The sequence below is a fragment of the Manacus candei genome, unplaced genomic scaffold (genome assembly GCF_025592945.1).
Source record: "Manacus candei isolate 608988 ecotype Guabito, Panama unplaced genomic scaffold, ASM2559294v1 h1tg000005l, whole genome shotgun sequence".
Classification (NCBI taxonomy): domain Eukaryota; kingdom Metazoa; phylum Chordata; class Aves; order Passeriformes; family Pipridae; genus Manacus; species Manacus candei.
The window spans coordinates 8,046,479-8,066,031 of NW_026138053.1; the positions used below are offsets into that span (position 1 = coordinate 8,046,479).

At 42.3% G+C, this 19,553-nt stretch overlaps 1 protein-coding gene across 9 annotated transcripts in view; it reads left to right on the forward strand.

The window, feature by feature from the left end:
- Positions 1 to 19,553, forward strand: part of HOOK1 (hook microtubule tethering protein 1) — a 170,498-nt gene that overhangs the window by 132,842 nt on the left and 18,103 nt on the right. For 6 of the 9 annotated variants that reach the window (XM_051796404.1, XM_051796387.1, XM_051796394.1 and 3 more), the window contains one exon: positions 176 to 368. In XM_051796404.1, coding sequence (XP_051652364.1) covers positions 176 to 368 — 193 coding nt within the window. Of the gene's footprint in view, positions 1 to 152; positions 369 to 14,715; positions 14,820 to 14,954; positions 15,669 to 16,951; positions 17,117 to 19,553 lie in introns of those variants that run through there. The other 3 variants (XM_051796452.1, XM_051796463.1, XM_051796443.1) reach the window with 3 other exon arrangements.

Below are 19,553 nucleotides of genomic sequence, written 5' to 3' on the forward strand. Positions count from 1 at the left end.
ATGTCACCAGCAGAGGGACAAACCCATCACACGTGTCCCCAGTCCAAGAGAAGCCCGTTCACTGTTTGGTGAAGTTTGCCCAAGGGCCCCAACTGGAGCCAGTCAGGCCCAGGCCTCGCCTCCCTCACCCATTGGGTGCAATTTGCTGACAGATGTTTATCATGCAACTTAAAAGAAGGGGAACCACCATGTCATCAGCTGCTCCAAGTATCCTGCAGAGAGGCCCAGGCTTCACATCAAATGGAGAAGACAAGCATATGGTGGTTCCAAAGAAGCAAACAGCAACTCTGAGGAAAAAAATCCACGAGACACCCCAAGGTGAAGATTCTTCACAAGGCAAGAGTCAGGAACAGCAGCATGTCACACAGGTAATCTGCAAACTGAGTATTCACATGACATAGGTTATTTTGCATCCTGATGCTTGCAGTGTTTCAGTTCAATGTGTCTCTAAGCACTTTCAGATTCAAATCTCTTGAATGAAGAACCTTTCTGTGCTGTGTGAATGCCCCTATGCTGTTCAATTGTTGTGCAGTATCCAGAGGAACATTTCTAAAAGGAATCCCCACTGCCCCAGACCTTGGAAAAGAAAATATTCTGCCTGACATTGAATCCTTTTGGGAACTGGGTCTTAATGGCTGCACTGGTGTGTGCCTGGATTGAGAATTTGGCACCAAGTGTAGGCTGTGAGTGCTTGGAAATGAGGCCTTGAGTCTCACCCGGCTTTGCACAGGAACTGTAGGACTAAGTGATTGTTCCTCTTCATTAATGCTGTTGGGTCGGGTTAAAAATTAATGTTTCCCTCCACGGGGCGTAGTTTAGTCGGTAGGTTAAAACAGACTCCACAGTTCTTTCAGGCTCCTTCCCAGGATGTGACAGGAGAGGAAGGATGTGCTTTGGTGATATCTTACACCCTGTCAGGAACAGGCTTTCAGGGTTGTGAGGGCCAGTTATCCCAGATAAACCAGGAGGCACTGCCAAGGAGCAGATGTACCTCTGGAAAATCCAGTTGTCACATCCTTTCCAATTCTTCTTACCCAGACAACTGCTGATTTCCAAGTACAACATAGAGAGGTTTCAGGAAAGAGGGCAGGAAGATGAGGCTGCATGTGTGGTGACAGCAGTGGGTGACACACACTAATGTCAGGGCTGGCACCACCAGCAAAAACAGCAAAGCACAAACAGCATCTGATCAGAAGCAGCACAGCTTGACTTGCAGCTCCTGGGGCAGCGAGCAGTGTGACAGCTTAGGGGAAACAAAACCTCTCAACAATTAAACTGATCAAACCTGACAAGGACCCCAGTGCAAACAGCAGCACAACACTGAGCTGCCACTGGGATGGAATTGTTCTGTTGAACTGAACAATTACCTTTGTTCTTCAAAATAACCAGCAAGCAGTTTTTTGTAAGTCTCCAGGAGCCCTCAGTGCAGGGTTTCTGCACCCAGAGTTACTTTGTCTGCTGTCATTGAAAAGGGGAATATGGAATAAACCATGCTTGAAATCCAGTATAACAACGGTCCTGATGCCATCAGTTACATGTTGTGTACAAGGACTGGGGATGTTAAATTTGGCCCAAAAGTATTTTTATGAACCTTGCTCTGACTTCTGCTTTTTACTCTTGTTTTTGTTCAAGTGCAGGGTTTTCCTTTGTGACTGTTGTGTTTTGTTTGCACTCACAGACCAGCTGTTTGGGCCCATGGCTGTTTATCCCTAAATCCCCATCCAGTCTGTATAAGCCCAGTCTGGCACCCAGCTTCCAGCATCCCCTTGAGCTTTTGCATTTGCCAGCCATCACACCTGACTTCAGGAACTGCTTTGCCCCACTGGATCCAGATCCTGTCTGGTGATCCCGTGGCTGCACTGCTGTGTCTGTGCTCCATCCTGGTGAGGTGGACAGGGCACTGATGGGTCCCAGAGTTCTCCAAGGCCTTTGACAAAAGAACCCTGTGGAAATTAAGATTTGCTGCATGTGGAATCCTTTGTTTGGTAGAGGAAAGGAAGGACTCCTCTGAAGTTGACCTATTTGTGCTTTGGTGCATTTTTCATAAAATAGACAAAATCCTGTTTTAATCCAGCTCACTCTACAACCTTCTGAGGGAGCCTGTAGGTTTCTCTAAAATACCTCTGTGGTTATTGTTAATTAGAAAAAAATAATATTGCTCAAGGATTGCTTTTCAGTTGAACTTCCTGAACATATGGTTCAAACTGAAGCTGAAAAGGAAAACTTCAGGACAAACTGTATGAATTACTACTAATAATAAAATCAGACATTTTTTTATAAGTCCACATTAATCTTCCTTAAAAGCTTTGGGTTGACCACATTTTTTAAATAAAACTTTTACCGGAGCGGAATTTATTAAGAGAGCTCAGCGTTGCCTTAGCTCTGATCCACAGGGCATCAAGAGAAGTTTTATTGCTGATTTCAGTCACAGCAGACTTAGATCTACACTGAATGGTTTTGATAAGCCCAATGTAAAGTTTTATTGGTTTAAGACATGAAAAACAGACGTTACAGAGAGCACTTCTACTCTATAAACACAGTCATAACATGTATAATGCTTTGCAAGGAGTCAGTGCTTTGGAGTGTAAATAATGGTGTGTGGAGGAAAGTAAAGCCTGGCTAAACACATACAACTAACAAAACCAATATAGACCGAGCTTGTACATGGTACTTCTCCTCTGCAGATCTCAAAATTAAGGACAAATAGTCTGTATCATTATGTCATACTCACAGATGGGAAAGGAAAAATTAACCAGACCAGGAAAGAGGGAAGTTGATGCTCTTTGTTGTTATGTCTGTCCTTGTACTTGAAACTATAACTACTGTGGTATTATTTGAAACACATTTTGAGGCCATGTGCTCATTGTTTGTCCTGGAAGAGTTCTATTCAAAGCCGCCTTTTCCTGTATGTTATAAAACAGTGTTAGAAAAACATGAAACAACATAAAATATTACTCGGTGTCTCTCCTGAGGTGTCCTGGCTGTTGGTGATCCACTGATGCATCGTGGCCTCAGAGGATGGTGATGCTGGCAATGGTGACAAGGGGCTGTGCTGTGTGAGCATCATTTCAATCTAGGGGAAAAGCACGTTTCCTAAAGATAAAAATGTGGTTTTATTGCACCTTGTTCTTCCTTGTAAATATAACTTGCACTTGCTCTAAGGTTGTGGTTCTGGCTCCAGTGGTGCAGAATGTGGGCGTTAAAAATCCTGAAATCCCCTTTATAAATGGAATTATGAACATAACTGCCTCCACTATTCTATGCTTCATCTTTGTATTCACTTGGAATAACTATTGAAATGCTGTAATCCCAACCATATGGCTCAGAGCCTCAGAGAAGGCATTTAGCAGGCACGTTTATCCAGAGAATTATGGTTTTACATAGATTACCAGTGGCTGGAGATGCTCTGGGGAAAGACAGGAGCCCACATCAGGGGCGGCCTTGACAGAAGGACCCTCTAAATCTGATCTGTCCCTTTCCCGTTAAACAGATCCTGGGCTGGAATAAACACTTACTGAGCATGTAATGAGATGTCTTTGAACATTTTTCCCCTATATGACCACAAAGATTTACTTAAAAAACAGTAAACAGATTAAAAAAGGCTTTATACATGGCTAGAAACTAACTTACTGAATTGTTTAATATGGACCGTCCGTGATTTTGTTTGTTTAGAAAACTTTTACAGGGCTGCAAAGCAATGTAATTATGCCTGGATCACTTCTGCTTTATTTTAGGCAGAACCAGACCTAAGACTGGTGTGTCTTACTCCTGATTTCCACCAATATAAATTAGTTTTATGGAATAGCTGGATTTTTATGCTGATGATTAAAAAGACATGCTGTCTTCTGAGAATTGAGTTCATGCTTTCCCAGTTACAAATGTGTGATTATTGGACTGTTGATTTTTATAATAGGTTGGGGGTTTTTTGCATAGTTGAATACAAATTTTGTAATTTTCTGGTGCATTTTACCCATTCCACAAATTTGTGTTGTAATTTAACAGTATACTATGAGAGGATCTATTACTTCTTGTCATCCTTAGACTTCTTGGGCATTTCAAAAGTGGCACCTTGTAATGTGAAAGCAATGAGCAAATAAAAATTTGCTGGGGCAGCTGGAGTCCTTGTGATTACTGGGTTGCCAGATTTGGAGTGATTCCTGGAAGAGTAGTAGTACAGAGTCTTCAATAAATTAGTAATTTGATTGACATATTCAGTTCATTAATAATAATTTACTGTGGCTAGCAGAACATCACAGAAGAACAAATGCCACACATACCTGTTACTGTTTCCCCCCCTCCTTTTTAGTCATGTCAGTCACTTAAATGTAGTGAAATAAAGTCCAGTGCAATCTCTGCCTTCCTTGGGTGGCAGAACAGGATTCTTAGTGTGTACCATTGGCTGGGTAGCAAAAAGATCCTTTATTTAAGTAAATTAATTGCTTCCAAACAATCCATCCCTTTGCTTAGCAAAGTCTGAAATTAGTAATAATATTAAGCTTTGTTTTTGGAGTTGGAAGAGAAGAATTCTATAAGCCTCTGAAATGATAAAGAGGCATTCTCAAATGCAAAGTGTATTATCATATGTTCCATTGCCACAGCCACGATGAGATCAGTCTTTGAAGTCAGAAATTAAATACCTGATTGGCACCTGTCTACATGACAGATCAATGAATGCAACTCCAAGTATCTGACTTTTTTACAGAATAGTGGGAAGAACCAGATGACTGGGAAGATTCAAGCTCATTTGAGAACAAAGTGGGTTTTTTAATTACTTTTTCTAATATAATAATTCTAAGAAAGAAGAGAAAGGTCATTGTGTAGGTCTGCCAGGTGAGTGTTGAGAACCCGGGTCTCTTGCCAGAGCCATGTCTAAAACTATGTCTAAACTCATTCATCAAATGAATAATTTCAGATCAGCACCGTTGATACCAATCTCTCCTCCTAGAATGAGGATCTGTAAATAAGAGGAATTGGAGGTTTCAAAACAAAGTGCCAGAACACGGACTCAATGATCTCAGAGGGCTTTTCCAACCTAAACAATACTATGTTTCTGTAACTACTGGAAAAGAATCTTTCTCGTTTACTGTTTGTGAAGTTATAAATGTATTTGTTTCCAATTCCCAAAAGAAGAATTTCAGATGCCGAAGGCCTTTCCATTGTATTCAGATTTTCTTCTCCCTGCACTGATCAGATTCTCTCCTGATGAGATAACAACCACACAGTAGCAAAGCTGGGATGGCCATGTAGGAGTGACTAAACCTCAGGATGGTCCAGGGCACTGTGAGGTGAACTCCAGGCAAAGAGGCTTTTTTAAATTCAGTGCTACCTGAAATGCATCCAGCACGTCCCTCTCCTGTATTTGGACTTCCCCGCAGGACTGAGGGTATTTGCAGATCCGGAAGAGCATTATTTCAGGTATAAGCTGTGGTGGTTTCTGTCAGCTGGCACTGCCCCAGAGCTGTGTTTACAAACACTGCACACATGACATAAGCCCATTAGGTATCTACTCTTTGTTTTTGCACAGTAATAACACACACATTTCTTTAGCTTTGTCTCGTACAACAAAGGGAACGAAATGTGTTTCTGATTATGCAATAGATACGGAGTCAAGGGAAACCCAGCATTCCCAGACCATAACCAATGGAAATTCTGAAAGGCTCTCCTGCCCTTTGCAGCCTCAACACGTTGAAACCTCTTGTGTATTTTGTATTAGCATGTGTTGTACAATAATTAACTTATTATATGACTCCTAAGGGACAAGTGATTATGGTTTATTTCCAGATGACTCATGAGCAAGTCTGCAGAAAGAGAGTTTGTGCTGCTCAGAAGATAGGAAAATGAAATGTTTAGTGTTGCTGATGATCCCAGTTCTGGCTGCTGAGCTCAGGCACCGTGCGAAGGCGCTGGAAACTCATCAGCTTCAGTGCAATGTCCTGTCGAGACCCTGAAAATGCCCAAACTCTGCTCCCAGAGCATTTGAGTTAGGACTGTGAATTACAGCAAAGAGCCAGGCAGTGATCCTGCTCTGGGTGAACAATATATGCATATATGGGAAGAAGAAAAATCATTTAAACCCAGTATCATGACACCACATTTTTTGTTTTCTCGTGATCTCTGAGTGAATGAAGTGGGAAACTCAGCCAGCTCCTGCAGTGTGACAGAGGACGCAAAAAAGGCAGTTCTTTACTGATTAAGATACATGGTTAAGCTGTGGACATTCTTATGGATGCTAGAGGTTTCTGAGCCCAACAGGTACTGAGGGCAAGGTGGCCCTGGTTTCACCCAGTAGAGCCATTCCTTCCCCCAGTTGTATTAACACAGCATTTAGGAGGAAAAAGAGACTTGGGGTCACCTTCAGCAAAGATATCAGTGGCTTAGTCTTGTCCTGAGTAGATCAGCTAGGAAAAACATGCCAAACCTCTCACTGGTTTTTAACAGATTATATGCACATAATCAATTTCTGATTTATTGAGTCCAAACACTTAAAATGATGCTCGAGTTGGCTCTGTCCTGATTATAAGGGGCCCTCCCAGCTGGATGTGATAGAAGGAGAAGACAGATGATATCTGACATCGCTGTGAGTCTGCCAGAATTAATTTACCCCTTCCAAAATCCTGAGCTGGCCTTTGAACGTTTGAACGAGCAGATTGAATTAGAGATTGCAGGAGTGATTATGGCAGTTAGGGTTTGTGTTGTGAGGCTTTGAGTTTTTGATGGCATTAAACAGTCTTAACAAAATAAAATATTTAGTGTGACTTTGCGTACAATGACAGATTTTTAGGGAGCTTCCTCTCATGCAGTAGTTTTGTGTCCAATTGCAAAGAGCACAATTAAATTTGTCATTCCTTGTAGCATTTCAGGCTGGAAACTCTGTGACAGCCCATAAAAGCAACTATTTTATAGCCTTGATTTTGACCTTGGTGCCTATATATTGATGTTTCTAACCCCCGTCTTCTTGGGAATCCTGCTACAGCAGAATGGGATGGTAAAATGTTTAGTTCACTAAAAGTCAATTTAATTCATTTGGAGGAAATAAAAAAAATGCAAACAACTAAAACCAAACCCCAAGTTCAGCAGCAAATTATTCTGAAAAACAGACTTAGAAGTCAAAGATAGAATTCAAAGATCCAGAAAAAACTTTTAACTTTTTCAGGAAGAGTCCTTATGTTGATATTGCTTTCTCAGTGAACAGGTGTTCACTGAGGTCACTTTTCTACAGCTCAGATTTGCTGAATTCTCCATGTAGGTACCTCATCAGGGGCCAGGCTTTGAAATTGTGATGGATTTTTGAGACAAAGGAGATATTTTCAAATCTTGACACATCTTTTGGCTTAAAATGAAAGCTGAGCATTTCAGAAAACAATCATAGTAGAACGCTGCAAAACCAAGCCCATTGTACTAAACCCCAGCCATCAGATACGAGACATTTTTAATTCTTTCATGCAGAAGAAAGCCATGAGGCACTGATCGGTTTGTTGACTATGAAGCCAGAAACTCCTGGGTATAAACCTTTATCTCTGTGCCACAGCTCAGCTCACAACACCCTCCAGCTTTACCACAAGGAAATTTAGTTTTAAAGCATCAGTGGTGAGTCCATTCTCATCAGCACCTTTGAGGAGAGGGAATTAAAGTTTAAAGGCCACTTAGCAGATTTGAGTGCTAACAAACAGTAATTCATTTTTGCCAGAGAATATGCTGTATTTAGTAAAGCAAGCCATGCTTTGAGGTTTGGAGTTGTCAGGAAGGTGTGAGAGTGTGTGACCTCTGGCCAGCTTGCTCTGACAGGTGAGCAGCTGCTCAGGGTCTCAGTTACAAGGCCAGTAAGATGACCAGGGAGGAGACACAGAACAGCTCATTCCACAACACACATTTAGCCTAATTATAAGCAAATTCTAAACATGACATTTTAAAGGGAAGAATTGATTCCTGCAGATTTTCAAAAAGTAATCTGAAGTCTAAATAAATATTTCAATTATTTATTCATAATCAGTCTAATGAACACTTTTTAGAGTGGTCCAGGACACCTATGTGATGTTTGGCTTATCATTCCCCTTTCCAGAAATGTTTGAGAGGAGTTGACAGTGTTGGTGTACAATCATTCAGCAAGACCAATTATGCCTTATTTGTCAATTATTAACTTAGTTGCCCAATGGCAAGGGGCTGACAGGTTTTCTAAATTATATCTATGAAAGAAATGTACTTTTTTCCATCTCAAAATAAAACGCTCCCTTTCTAAATCTTCTCCTCCAAGATACATTTAACATCTTGAAAAGATACTTGAACCTAATAAAAAAAAATTGTGTTCCTATTTTTAAATATTAACTTGATCAAGTGCACATGGCAGGTATTTTGATCACCTGACAGAGTAGCAGCTTATCAGTGCTGTTGTGAAACAGCCCTAAAACTTGCCAGACACTTACGGTGCTTGGGAATTGCATAACTGCAGAATTAGGTTGTGCAATACAACATTGTCCAATTCCTAAGTGAAGTGCAGCATTTAAGCAGAAGGTCTAATATGCTAAAATAATTTTAATTGATGGGAATTTATACTCCATAGGGTTTTTATACTTTGTCATGATCTGTGGTCCTTGAGAAAGGTTTGATTTCTGTAAAGGTGTTCTCCAATTTAATGCAGAAAAATTAATAAGGAGACCTGCTCCTAGCTTGGTTTTGTGCAGTGTTCACCATCCTGATCCTGATTCAACAAGGCACTGAAGCACAAGCTGAATTTTCAGCCCTCAGGTAACACATAACCTCTTATGTGTCAGTAATATTGGAATAGAAATACACTTATAACAGCAATAATGCCCCTGGTATTCCTGCTGGAGCACTGATAAGCTAAACAAAGCACTTTTCAAAGACTAATAACCGGATGGGATTTGTAGCATAAACAATGCTCCTTGTTAGTCACCAGTCCCCAGGGCATCTTCCTCACTTGGTTACAGACAAATCAGTAACAAATGAAATGCTGTGTGTGATTTCCTGCCCTGGCTGTGTCTCCCTGCTCGCGTGCCAGTGTGAGAGCTGTCAGTTATTATTTATCCGTGGCTGTGTTCACATCCACAGTGTGATTTAATTACTTATTAAAGGTGCCAGACTGGCAGATGCAGAAGCTGGAGCAGTTTTATTATCCAGAGAAGTGACACAGTGTGAGCAGTAATATCCTTTCAGGATGTTCTCGGAAAGTGCTTCATCACAATGGACTCCTCAAATCCTTCTCTCCAGCCTTTTCCCAGCTTCTCTACTCCAAGTGTTAAATTCAAAAAGGCTGCTCACAGAGATATCAGTTAGTCCTGTGGTTTTTAGATGGGAATGTGGATAGCCTGGAAAATCATTTTGAACACATTAAATCTATTTTAGCTAGGCCACTTGACCATTGGTTAGTACTAACTCAAAAAAGGACCTGAATGCTTTTAATACAGAGGTGAAACCTACTCTAACTAAATAGTAGCAAAAAAGATTATTTGTAAAGGGGGAATGAGCCCAGAGGATTTCCTTCTGCTGGCCAGGGGCTGTATGCACAGGCCTGTGGCTCTTCTGCAGTAACTCAGACATGCTTGTCTTGGAAACTGGAGGCTTAATTCTGCACTGTTTCAATAAGCAGGATTTTGGGTCCATTTTCTTACGTCACTCTAAGCCCATTATTGCTTGGTTCAAAGCTCTTCCCCACCCCTGGGCACAGCTGGATGCAGGAGAGCAGGGAATCTTCTTGCACTTCCATCAGTGCCTAGGCTTTAATGAGGAAACTGAGATTTTATTTGGCTAAACTCAGTGAATTTGACCAGAGAAAGGCTGTTAAATAACAGCAGGTTCCCTTCACACAGCTCCAGAATATTTTGAGAAAGATACCGGACACAAGAAAATCCAAACTTCTGTGAATCTCTACATTAAATCAGTCAATCCATGATTGCCCCAAGCCAGCCATTCCTTTTTCCTTGCTGACTTTATTGGTCCCAGCACATGCCTGAAAGTTGCAATCCTGTATCCACTTTGCCAATTATAGGTTGGGATTTTTTGGTGCTAGATCTTTGCAGAGTCCTCGAAGCACAACTGCAGTGCCAGTCACAGTGTTTGCTGATAATGAGCTTGTTGTTTGGCTCTGGAGTTTAAGCTGGCAAACACTCCCATGCCTGAGTTATTTTGCACAGTCCAGTGGTCCCATCAAAGCCAACAGGTCTGTATGTGCCAACCACTGGCATTACTGCATTATTAATTCCCAATTTTACAAATCAGGTTTCTTGATCTACTCCACAAAAGGCTACCTAACCAAAAACTGGGCCTGTGAAGTATAAAGATGGGGCTGAGAGGTACAAAGGTGTGAAACAGCATTCCCTGGCAGTATTTTGGAGCAAGGCCTGTGTAATGGCCTTTGACCACTGAGGGGTTTTCGACTGAGACAGTCTTGCATGATGCACCCTCAGTGAGTCCCATCTGTGACCCTAATTCCATCCTGGAATGTAAGACTGGGAGCTGCTGGGTATGTAGGCAGGCTTCACAGAGTTCTGCTCAGATGAGGAGCTCAGCTGAGAACCTGTTCCTGTGCACGAGCAAAGCACGTCTGAGCAGCTGCCAGTGGAGGGCAGCAGGAAAGCAAGGGAGGAGTCTCTATAAGCACAAACAGAAGGGACTGGCTGGTAAAATCAGACAACAGTAACCTTTAGCTTCAAAAATGATCCAAGTGCAAAATGCAGTTTTGTTAGAAATGCCAGTAAATACAATTGCAACTTCCCAGCACTGCTTAGAGAGAACAGTCTGTTGAAGAGACTCGACCCCCTGCTGTAGGAATTGGCTTTCCCTCTTTGGAATATACTGTATCAAGAGAACCTTCAAATATGAAAGAATATGTGTTCAAAATTTTTAGGCAAGAAAAATTTTTCCAAGAAAACCAAGAAAAATGACATTGATATAAAAATTATGGAAAATCTGAAATCAGTTTTGACAGATGCACAGTAACATTTTTATTTAATACATAAATATTGCAGTTATTATCAGAATAATTCATCCTGCACTTCACATACCTGTAGCTCTCCCACTCTGATTAGCTGTGGTTGGGTTTGAGACATTGCTGTGTTATTCAATAGCAAGTGAGAGCTGTGACATTTTCACTCAGTGTTTCTATTTTTCAACACAGACTCTTCTTCAGCTAGAGAATACTATTTAAATATTCCATTTAAAAACACATCTTTTAGTAATTTTTTTACACCAACTTACAGATGTTGAGAAAGAAATACCCCTTAATAAGTGAGCTGTTGATTTTCCACTTAAAAATAATGAATCAAGTTATTAACATTTTATTCAGTGAATCTTCTATGCTGATAAAGTTTATGAATAATAAAGATAATGGTATGTAACTGGTACAATGGAACACAGAGTTTTGAAAATTATTTTGTTTAAAGAGATTAGAGATATTACCAGAATTAGTTTCTCTAGTAGTATGTACCAATACCCTGGTACAGAATCAATCTATGGGGATTTTCTTTCTGGAAATTAAGTTTGTGATTTCCCTGATCCTGCAAAAAAATAGAATTCTGATCTTACTCATGGAGTAATCCCAGACTGTGGTGAGAACTGAAAGTATTTGGACAATATTAAATAAGTGTGAGAATATTCCCAGGATCAAAATCTCCAGAATGGCCTTGTTTGGACACAAACCCACCTGCCAAGCTGGTGCCTTACAAGTCACCACATGGTCCCGCCTCTTTGATGCACCTGTGGAAAGAGGATCTCAGAGTGGGAATGTGGATTTGCTTGTGACCAACACGCCTCTGTCACAGTTCATATCCCAGTGCTGCATTTTTTCTCATAGGCACCAACCGAAATTGTATCTGAGACATTTAATACATGTGAATTTGCAAAGCCAGGAGCTGTTACCGTGACAGAGCAAACAGTTCCATGATGTCAATGAACGTCAGCCGGAATGCTGGAACTGCCAAAGCCCCCTTTCACTTGTGACCTTGTTCAGTAAAAAAGATAAGAGCACTAAAATAGAAGGGCAGGTATCAGGGAGAAAGTAAATGAAAAGGCAGAAATAAAAAACCACAGATAGGAGATTGACAAATGTTAGGGAGCGACTAAGGCAGCAAGAGCAGGCCTGGAGGGGACAGGACAGTGGCAAAGCAGGGTCCAGCTGAGGAGAAATGTTGTTGCAGAGCTGTATTTTATTCTGCTCAAGTCACTGCTCTTAAAAGTTCCTGATTCTGAGGTGTTGCCCTGAGAAAATCAAAGTGGATCATTCCTTAAAGATGTTAACCAGTTACTCTCCTGCTGTACAGGGCCAAAAGGTACAATTCCAAGACCTGGTCTCTTTTGTGAGCACAGGTAGGTAGTTTTCCACCTCTGACCTGCTTTGTCTCCAGTATAGTTTTTTATGGAATTTAATAAGCTATCACAGCTATTGGCTCTGTGGCTCTATTTCCATCTTTTCTCTTTAAGTTTATCAATGCCTATGTCACTGACATATGAGAAACCTTAAATAATATTTGTAAAAGCAGTTGCTATTTTTTTCTGAAACTGCTATAATAAACTAAATATTATTATTCTGTGTAGAAGGTGTGGATGCATTTTTACTCTGCATGCACACACTCGCTGTATCACATGGGCTAAGATAACTGCACTTGAAAGTTTGTAACCAAGGACCCCAGAAACTACTCCAGTCAAAACTAAATTAACCATAAAACAGACTAGAAATGCCAGCCCAAGCCTTCATAGTTTTAATGAGATGACTATTTCTTACCAGTATTAGATCTGTGGGGAGAGGGAAATGTTCAGTGAGTTAAGATGTGCTAAGAAAAGTGTAAAGAAGAGCATAAACGGCTCAGGAATTCCAGGAATCCCACTGGCTTAACAGTCTTTTATTTAAAGCAAATGTTCTCATAGTTGAATGACTTCCAAGAAGGGCCTCAAGTGATGAAAGTATTTCCATCTAATGTGAAAATACTTGAAAGATGCTTATTCCCTGTGAAAATATTGCCACCTTTCAGTAAAGCATGAATACAAGACTCCTTCAATGAATATACTCTTGTAAAAGGTATTAATTTTCAGAATTAATATATGAAATATCCAGAATTCCTACTGTTTTGATTATAACAGATTCTAGCGACTTTCATCTCCTAGAACAGCCAAATTAAGTCAGAGTATTTTACAAAACAGATACTTCAGTTACAGAGTGAAAAATTTCACATTCATCATCATGGCATTGCTCCCATTTCCCTCGGGGTATAACTGACCTGGAAAGTACTGTGGAGCATCTGCAGGGAAAAGCAGCTGGGAAACACAAACCTGCATGAGACCAGCAAGGCAATGAGAACCTCCAGCCAGTCACACAACTACAGTTCACATCAATGGCTTTTTAATTCATATTTTATGATTTTTAGGTGTTATGTTGAATAAACTCCATTTGATTACAATAGATTTTAAATTGGCCGAATTTGGAGAATAAGCAGATAGTCAATGCCTTTTTCATGGAAATAGAATAATGTCCAATAAACATAGAGCTTGACTCAAAAGAAGTGGGAGTGTTTATGCCAGGAAGGTGTAAGAGATTGTGACAGGACATGAAGGGATGTGTGGCCCAGGGAATACAGCACGTATCAAATCAGTTTGTATTGTGTAATAATTCACTGCACACATTTTGGGAATTTGTTTCTAGTTTGTATATCTGAAAAATTCAAACATGCCTCGGCACCACAGACCACCACGGGGCTTATGGGTTGTTCCTAAAGCTTTTGAAAAAGCTTTGAAAGACACTTGGGAGGTGCAGACTTCCATAAATCAAATCCATCAAGCTGCTAAACATGACTGAAAAGCTGAGGAATGTTTTTTATCTTATGTTTTCTAATGGCAATAAACGTGCAAGGTACACAACTAACCACTAAGGGTCACTGTTTGGTGTTTTCACATCCTGATGTCTTTCTTTCCAAGTGCTTAGAAAACCCCTTTTAGATCCAGTCCTGTATATTAGGATTTTCCAACAACACTATTTTTTAAACTACCAGTGAGATGCATATGTGCCACACAAGGTATGGGAAAATTCCAGTGTCTGGATATGGAGCTTTCTTGAGCAAGCCACCAAGTCATGTCTGAACTGAATATTGTTCATATTACTGGATACAATGATGTAAGTCCCATTGAACATAAAACCAACCCCTTAGGAATCTATTTTATTTTTATGAATAGCAGTTAAATAATTGTAGCAAATGCCATTCTTCTGTTTTGTTAAGAAAGTTAAATAGCCCTCACTGAGAGATTGTCAGATGCTTTGTCAAGAAGGCAAGAGATGCACTATCAAAAGGAGTGGGCACATTTTAAATAAGTCCCTGTTGTGAGAAGTAATTTAACCTGACTTTATAATGTAGTAACAGTGGATATCAGACATCAGGAGACTGAGCTGCAGTCCTGCCATGAGGTGGAGTCCTGGCTGGCCTGCCCTGTTTCTAGGATGTTAATATAGGTCATAATCCTTGACTGGCACTAACCCAGAATGTGCTGACAGACATTCACAAAAGCTGCAGCTCATGAAGAAATCTCCAACCAGGCTTAAAAAATAAACCCAAACCACCTTATTCTGCATCAGGCACAGAGATCCCTTTGTTACACTTCTGCCCCACGGCTGAGCTCCCAGCACGGCTGGACAGTGCTGTGGTGTTCCTGATGTGCCCTGAAAAATGTGGAATAGCTGCACAGATCTGTCTGGAGCTGTATTTTATTTCTCTGCAGGTTCAGACAAACCCTTGCTGTGTGCTGACACTGGTTTGTCTGGGTGAGTGCTCCCTCACCCGAGCCAGCCGTCTGACCTGGATGCAGCAGCCGGGAGCACACGGGTGAGCCGATCTCTCCTGACATAATCCCAGATTACCAGACCTGCACAGCCTGCCTTGTTTTTACACAGATCTCAGCCATGCTCCCTGCACCAGCCACACTCTCAATAACACCTTTCCTGCGCTGCCATCCCTTAGGAATAATAATTTCTGGATGCTTTTGAAAGAGGAGCAACCCTGAGCCTCACGTGGTGCCTCCACCCATCCCTTCTGTTCCACCTCAGCCCTGGGTGCAGCAGTGTCACAGTCGTGCCTGTGCCTGTCCAGGGACCCCAGGGATGTGGACCGTGCCCTGTGGACTGAATTCCCACCTTGGCCTCAGAGCTGCCTCGTCACTGTGCACCTGCCTGGTGGTCACAGGACTGTACCTTACTCTGATCACCTCGCTGGGCCTCCCCCTCACCGGCTTCCTGGGCTTTACGCTGGCAGGAAGCGACTGATGTTGGGATATGACACTGCCTGAGAGGGAAAGGACATCAAATTATGGAACCTGTAAGGAAATAAAGAGGGGTAATATAAGCAAAAGCTAGTAGAAATTATAGAAGAGCAAAAATACTAAAAACCTAAAATGAGCATGCTCAACAGTGCAAATCCCAGCACAGAACTGTGTGGGATTTTACTTTAAAAACCTTTTATTCCTTATTCTGTTTTTAATAAGGATTTACGTTAATCTTCCACGGCAACCAAGTCTCTTTAAGAACCTTTGGTGAAGGAAATCAGTAATAGGGTTTCCAGAAATCAAAGTCCACTCTTGAGCCTTTATTAGTTCTGGACAGCATTTTGAGGGAAATAGTCATGTAAATATTGTCCATGTCATGACCACAATTTCCATCTCTGCAAGGAAAAATAGAATCAGTAACAGAAAATTAAATTATGTGTCTTGAAGAATGGCTAAAAAGGAATATATAGTGCTTGTAACAGCTATTACTCAAGATATTTAGTGTATTCTTAGGCTACCTTAAACACTAATGCGTTTAATGCCATTCTGCACATTCCAGTACAGTCAATGTAAGAATCTTTATACAGAATCAGCTAACGAAAAATAATGGTTCAAATAAATGAGTAAAAGAGGAGATAGAAGTAAGTTCTTTTGCTGAAACAGGAAAGGCTCAGAATAATCCCATTGTTTTAGTGTAAGGTAGAGATTTTTCTCTGGTGTCCGGGGCAGGGTGGTATAGAAGACAGGATCCTGAATCAGTCCAATCAATCCACAAGATCTGATCAAATAAGGTAAGCTTTTCCTATGAAACAAATATAGTAGAGGGAAGAGAGTGAACAAATTTTGGTAGTTCCTCTTTTTCATTGAAACAAAAAAAGATCAAACAACAAAGTACTTCTGCGTTTTAGCTCTCATGTCGTGAACTGTGTAAAATGCAAAGAAGTGCGTGGTGCCTGCGTGGTGGTGTCTGACGTGCTGAGCAGGCAGGCAGAAATGACAATATAAACTTATATTTATATAAACAATATAAGAACAGGTGAAACTGATGTAGCCCTCCTCAATCCCTCCTGTTCGATGGGGGCAAGGGGTCCCTTCTCCAGAGGGGTTAAAGCAGTAGCTCCTCACCCCTGTGCTTCAGCGCTTCCTCCCCAGGAGATGGATTGCTATTTTTGCCTCGTTTAACAATTTTTTAAAAATTTAGCTGTTTTTTAAGAAATTCTGTATCCTGCTCTCAAATGAATGCGTGTGGCGGGTACAGGTACACTGACCTACCTACACCTTAAGCACAGGTAATTCTGCACCACACCAGCAGCTCTTCGCCCGCGATCTCCCCGGCCCGCCCGACCCGCCACAGCGCCGTGACAGCCTGGGCGGGCTGTGACGCGGCACCGCCCGCCATGTTGTGACGGAGCGGCATCTCCCAGGCGGGCGGGATAACGCGGGGGCTTCACTCGCTGAGTCGCGGCCCATTAGTTCACTCCGGGGGAGCGAGTGACACATTCCCGCTTCGCCCACGCATCACCCCGGGGCTGGCGACACCCTCCCACCTCGGCCGCGCTGCCCCGGAGAGAGGGGGCGCGGCCGTGAGGGGATCCCCGCCCCTAACGGGTCCCACTGTGATTGGCGCGAACACACCCCTCCTCCCCTTTGATTGGTCAGGTGCGTTGTCACTTCGGGCAGGCACGGGCGCTGACTGGCCGGCGTTGGCGGCAGCCCCGCCCCCGCGCGGCCGCGCGGCCGGAGCGGAGCCGCGACCGGAGCCGCCGAGCGGGGGCGGCCTGAGAGTGAGGGCGTCGGGGCTGCGGCCGCGATGGAGCCAAAACCGGCGGATCCGCTGCTGTGCGACAGCCTCATCCTCTGGGTGAGTGCCGCGGGGGTGCTGCCGCCTCTGGGGAGCCCGCGGGGGCAGCGAGGAGGCGCAGCTGGCGGGGGAGCGTTCCACCCGTCTCTTCCATCCCTCCGTCCCCGGCCGAGGGTCGGGCACAGGCGCGGCCGCGGCGGTGGGGCTGCCCGGGACACTGTTCTCAGAGCCCGCAAAAGGTTCCTGCAGCACCCCCGGGGTGTGGATGTGGTGGCTGGAATATCGCCCGGGCCCAGTAGTGGTTCTCCGGCGGTGGCTTCAGTGTGGAAGCTGCTCAGTAATTTATAATAATAGTAATAATAATAAATGCAATTAATTTGAATTGGCGGGCGCAGAAGCCTCAGAGCGTTTCACAGCAGCTGGTTAAAGCGTGTATTAGTCAGGCACACCACACCTGGGTGTGGGGTGTTCCCTGGGCCAGAAGCACCGGTTTGGAATTGTGGAATCGTTCAGGTGGGAAAAGGCTTTTAAGGTCATCGAGGACAAGCGTGTTTGTTAAACTCATCAATCGCTGCTTCCTCTTTATCTTTCTTTCCAGGCTCCTTCCGTGACCTTGTCTGTAAATCTGGTCTTGCAAGTGCAGTGTTTTTGGTGAGAGTGAGCTCTGCTAAATAGAACTGCTGTGTGACAGCTTGGCAGGGGAGGCCACAGTTACCTGTGTGGAGGGTTTCTCTAGAAATAAGCAGGTGTTTTGCCTCTGTGAGGTGTAAATCATGGAAGAAGGGAGTGTTTTGGAAGCATCGTGGAAATCTAGGAATGAAACTGGCAAAAGTGGTAGCTACTAGGGTAGGTAGTGTTCTTAATTTCTGCATGGCAGCACAGAAGTTTTGAAGAGTTAAAGTTGGTAATAAATCACTGAAAAACAATTTCCTTCTTTTTCTCCCTTAATTTTCCTTTTAGTGACGTTCCAAGGTTTTGTTGGTCTGTAGAATTTTGGTTGTCTTATGCTTACCTCTGTGGACCTGGGTTAATCTTTCTGTTTTGTGCTCTTTAACTTTGTGTTTTCCTCTCAGTAGTCACGTAAGAATAATTCCATCATGATTCAGTTGCAGAAGAAATCACTGCATTCCTGAACTCTTTCTTAAAATCCTTAAGTCAGCAGTGCTGAACTCCTTTATAATTTTTATAATTCCTGCTTAAAATATTTTAAGCCTAATTCTCATTTCTAGTATCTTCACAGTGCATAGCTGTAATTACATCCTGAATCTTAAAGGGAATGTAAATCTGGCCTTAAGATGAGCTTTGTGTCAATGTAAAGGAACATCCAGCCCTGTGTTCAGGTTTTCTGTACAACCCTCAGCAGAGGCATTGTCAGCATGTTCTTAGATTTAACACCCTATTTCTCAGACCTAGTTTACAACTTTATAGAAACTGATTGTTAACACTCTAAGATGTGTTTCAAACATCCTTCACAAGTTGAACTTCAGTGTGAATAATAGGGAAAAATGTGGCGTGGGGAGTGGCGTGCTGGAGAGAAAAGAGTTCTTTAGCTCTATGGTTCTAAAGGTTTCTCAGTTTGCTTACTCATTAATGTAGCAAGCACATGCTTCTGATTTTCTCTGTTCCACTGCCAGAGTGTGTATTTTTTCTATTTTTGTTTTACCAAATTCTGTATTAGAAAACATACATTATCCAGAGAAGAAAGAGAATTTGAATAAAAAACATTATCTGTTGATTTTGCAACCCAGGTGTCATTGAATTATGAAGTTCTGAGGATGTTGCAGAAAAAACAAAATGCAGTTGAACTGAGTTTTGGGGGAAATGGAGGGAAAAGATTAACAGCAGTAGGTGTAGTGATGGCACTGGCATTGTTGGTGATGTTAACTCTGTCCAGTGGCTGAGTTTATTCTGTCGATATTCTGGGGTTAAGAACGGGAATGTTTATTACTACTCTAAAATCTATTTGATTGCTCTGTAATCCCCAGTGTGTAAAATCTGGGTATGAAATGGAGAAATTCAACCTCACATTGTCCAGGTGACATTGAGGGCACACCTTCCCGAGGTGGAGAAGGATGATTTCCTCTGGGCACTGTGAACACTCATGTTTTCATCTGCAGTTGTTTGGTGGTGGAGCTACAAAATTAATTTTTCAGCTGTTTATTGTGAGCATAATATCTGTGTGCCTGAGAGAAAAACACTTGCTTCTCCTGTAGTAGCAGGGTGCATTTGGGCTGGAACTCACAAAATGGTTTTCAGTGTGAGTAGCATGTCCTTGAAGCTATATTTAGTAAAACTAAAAAAATAGAGCACTGCTACAGCCCTGAAGTCTGTGGCTGCTTCTGCCAACCTCCTTCCCATGCCTGCTGCTTTCATGGGGTTTGCTAAACACTAAAAATCCATTTTGAGGAAATGATTGGGCTGGCATGAGGTTTGGAGAACCCGTAATTAATACTTCTACTCTCATATTATTTCTAGGCCCTTATGTGACTTTTAAATA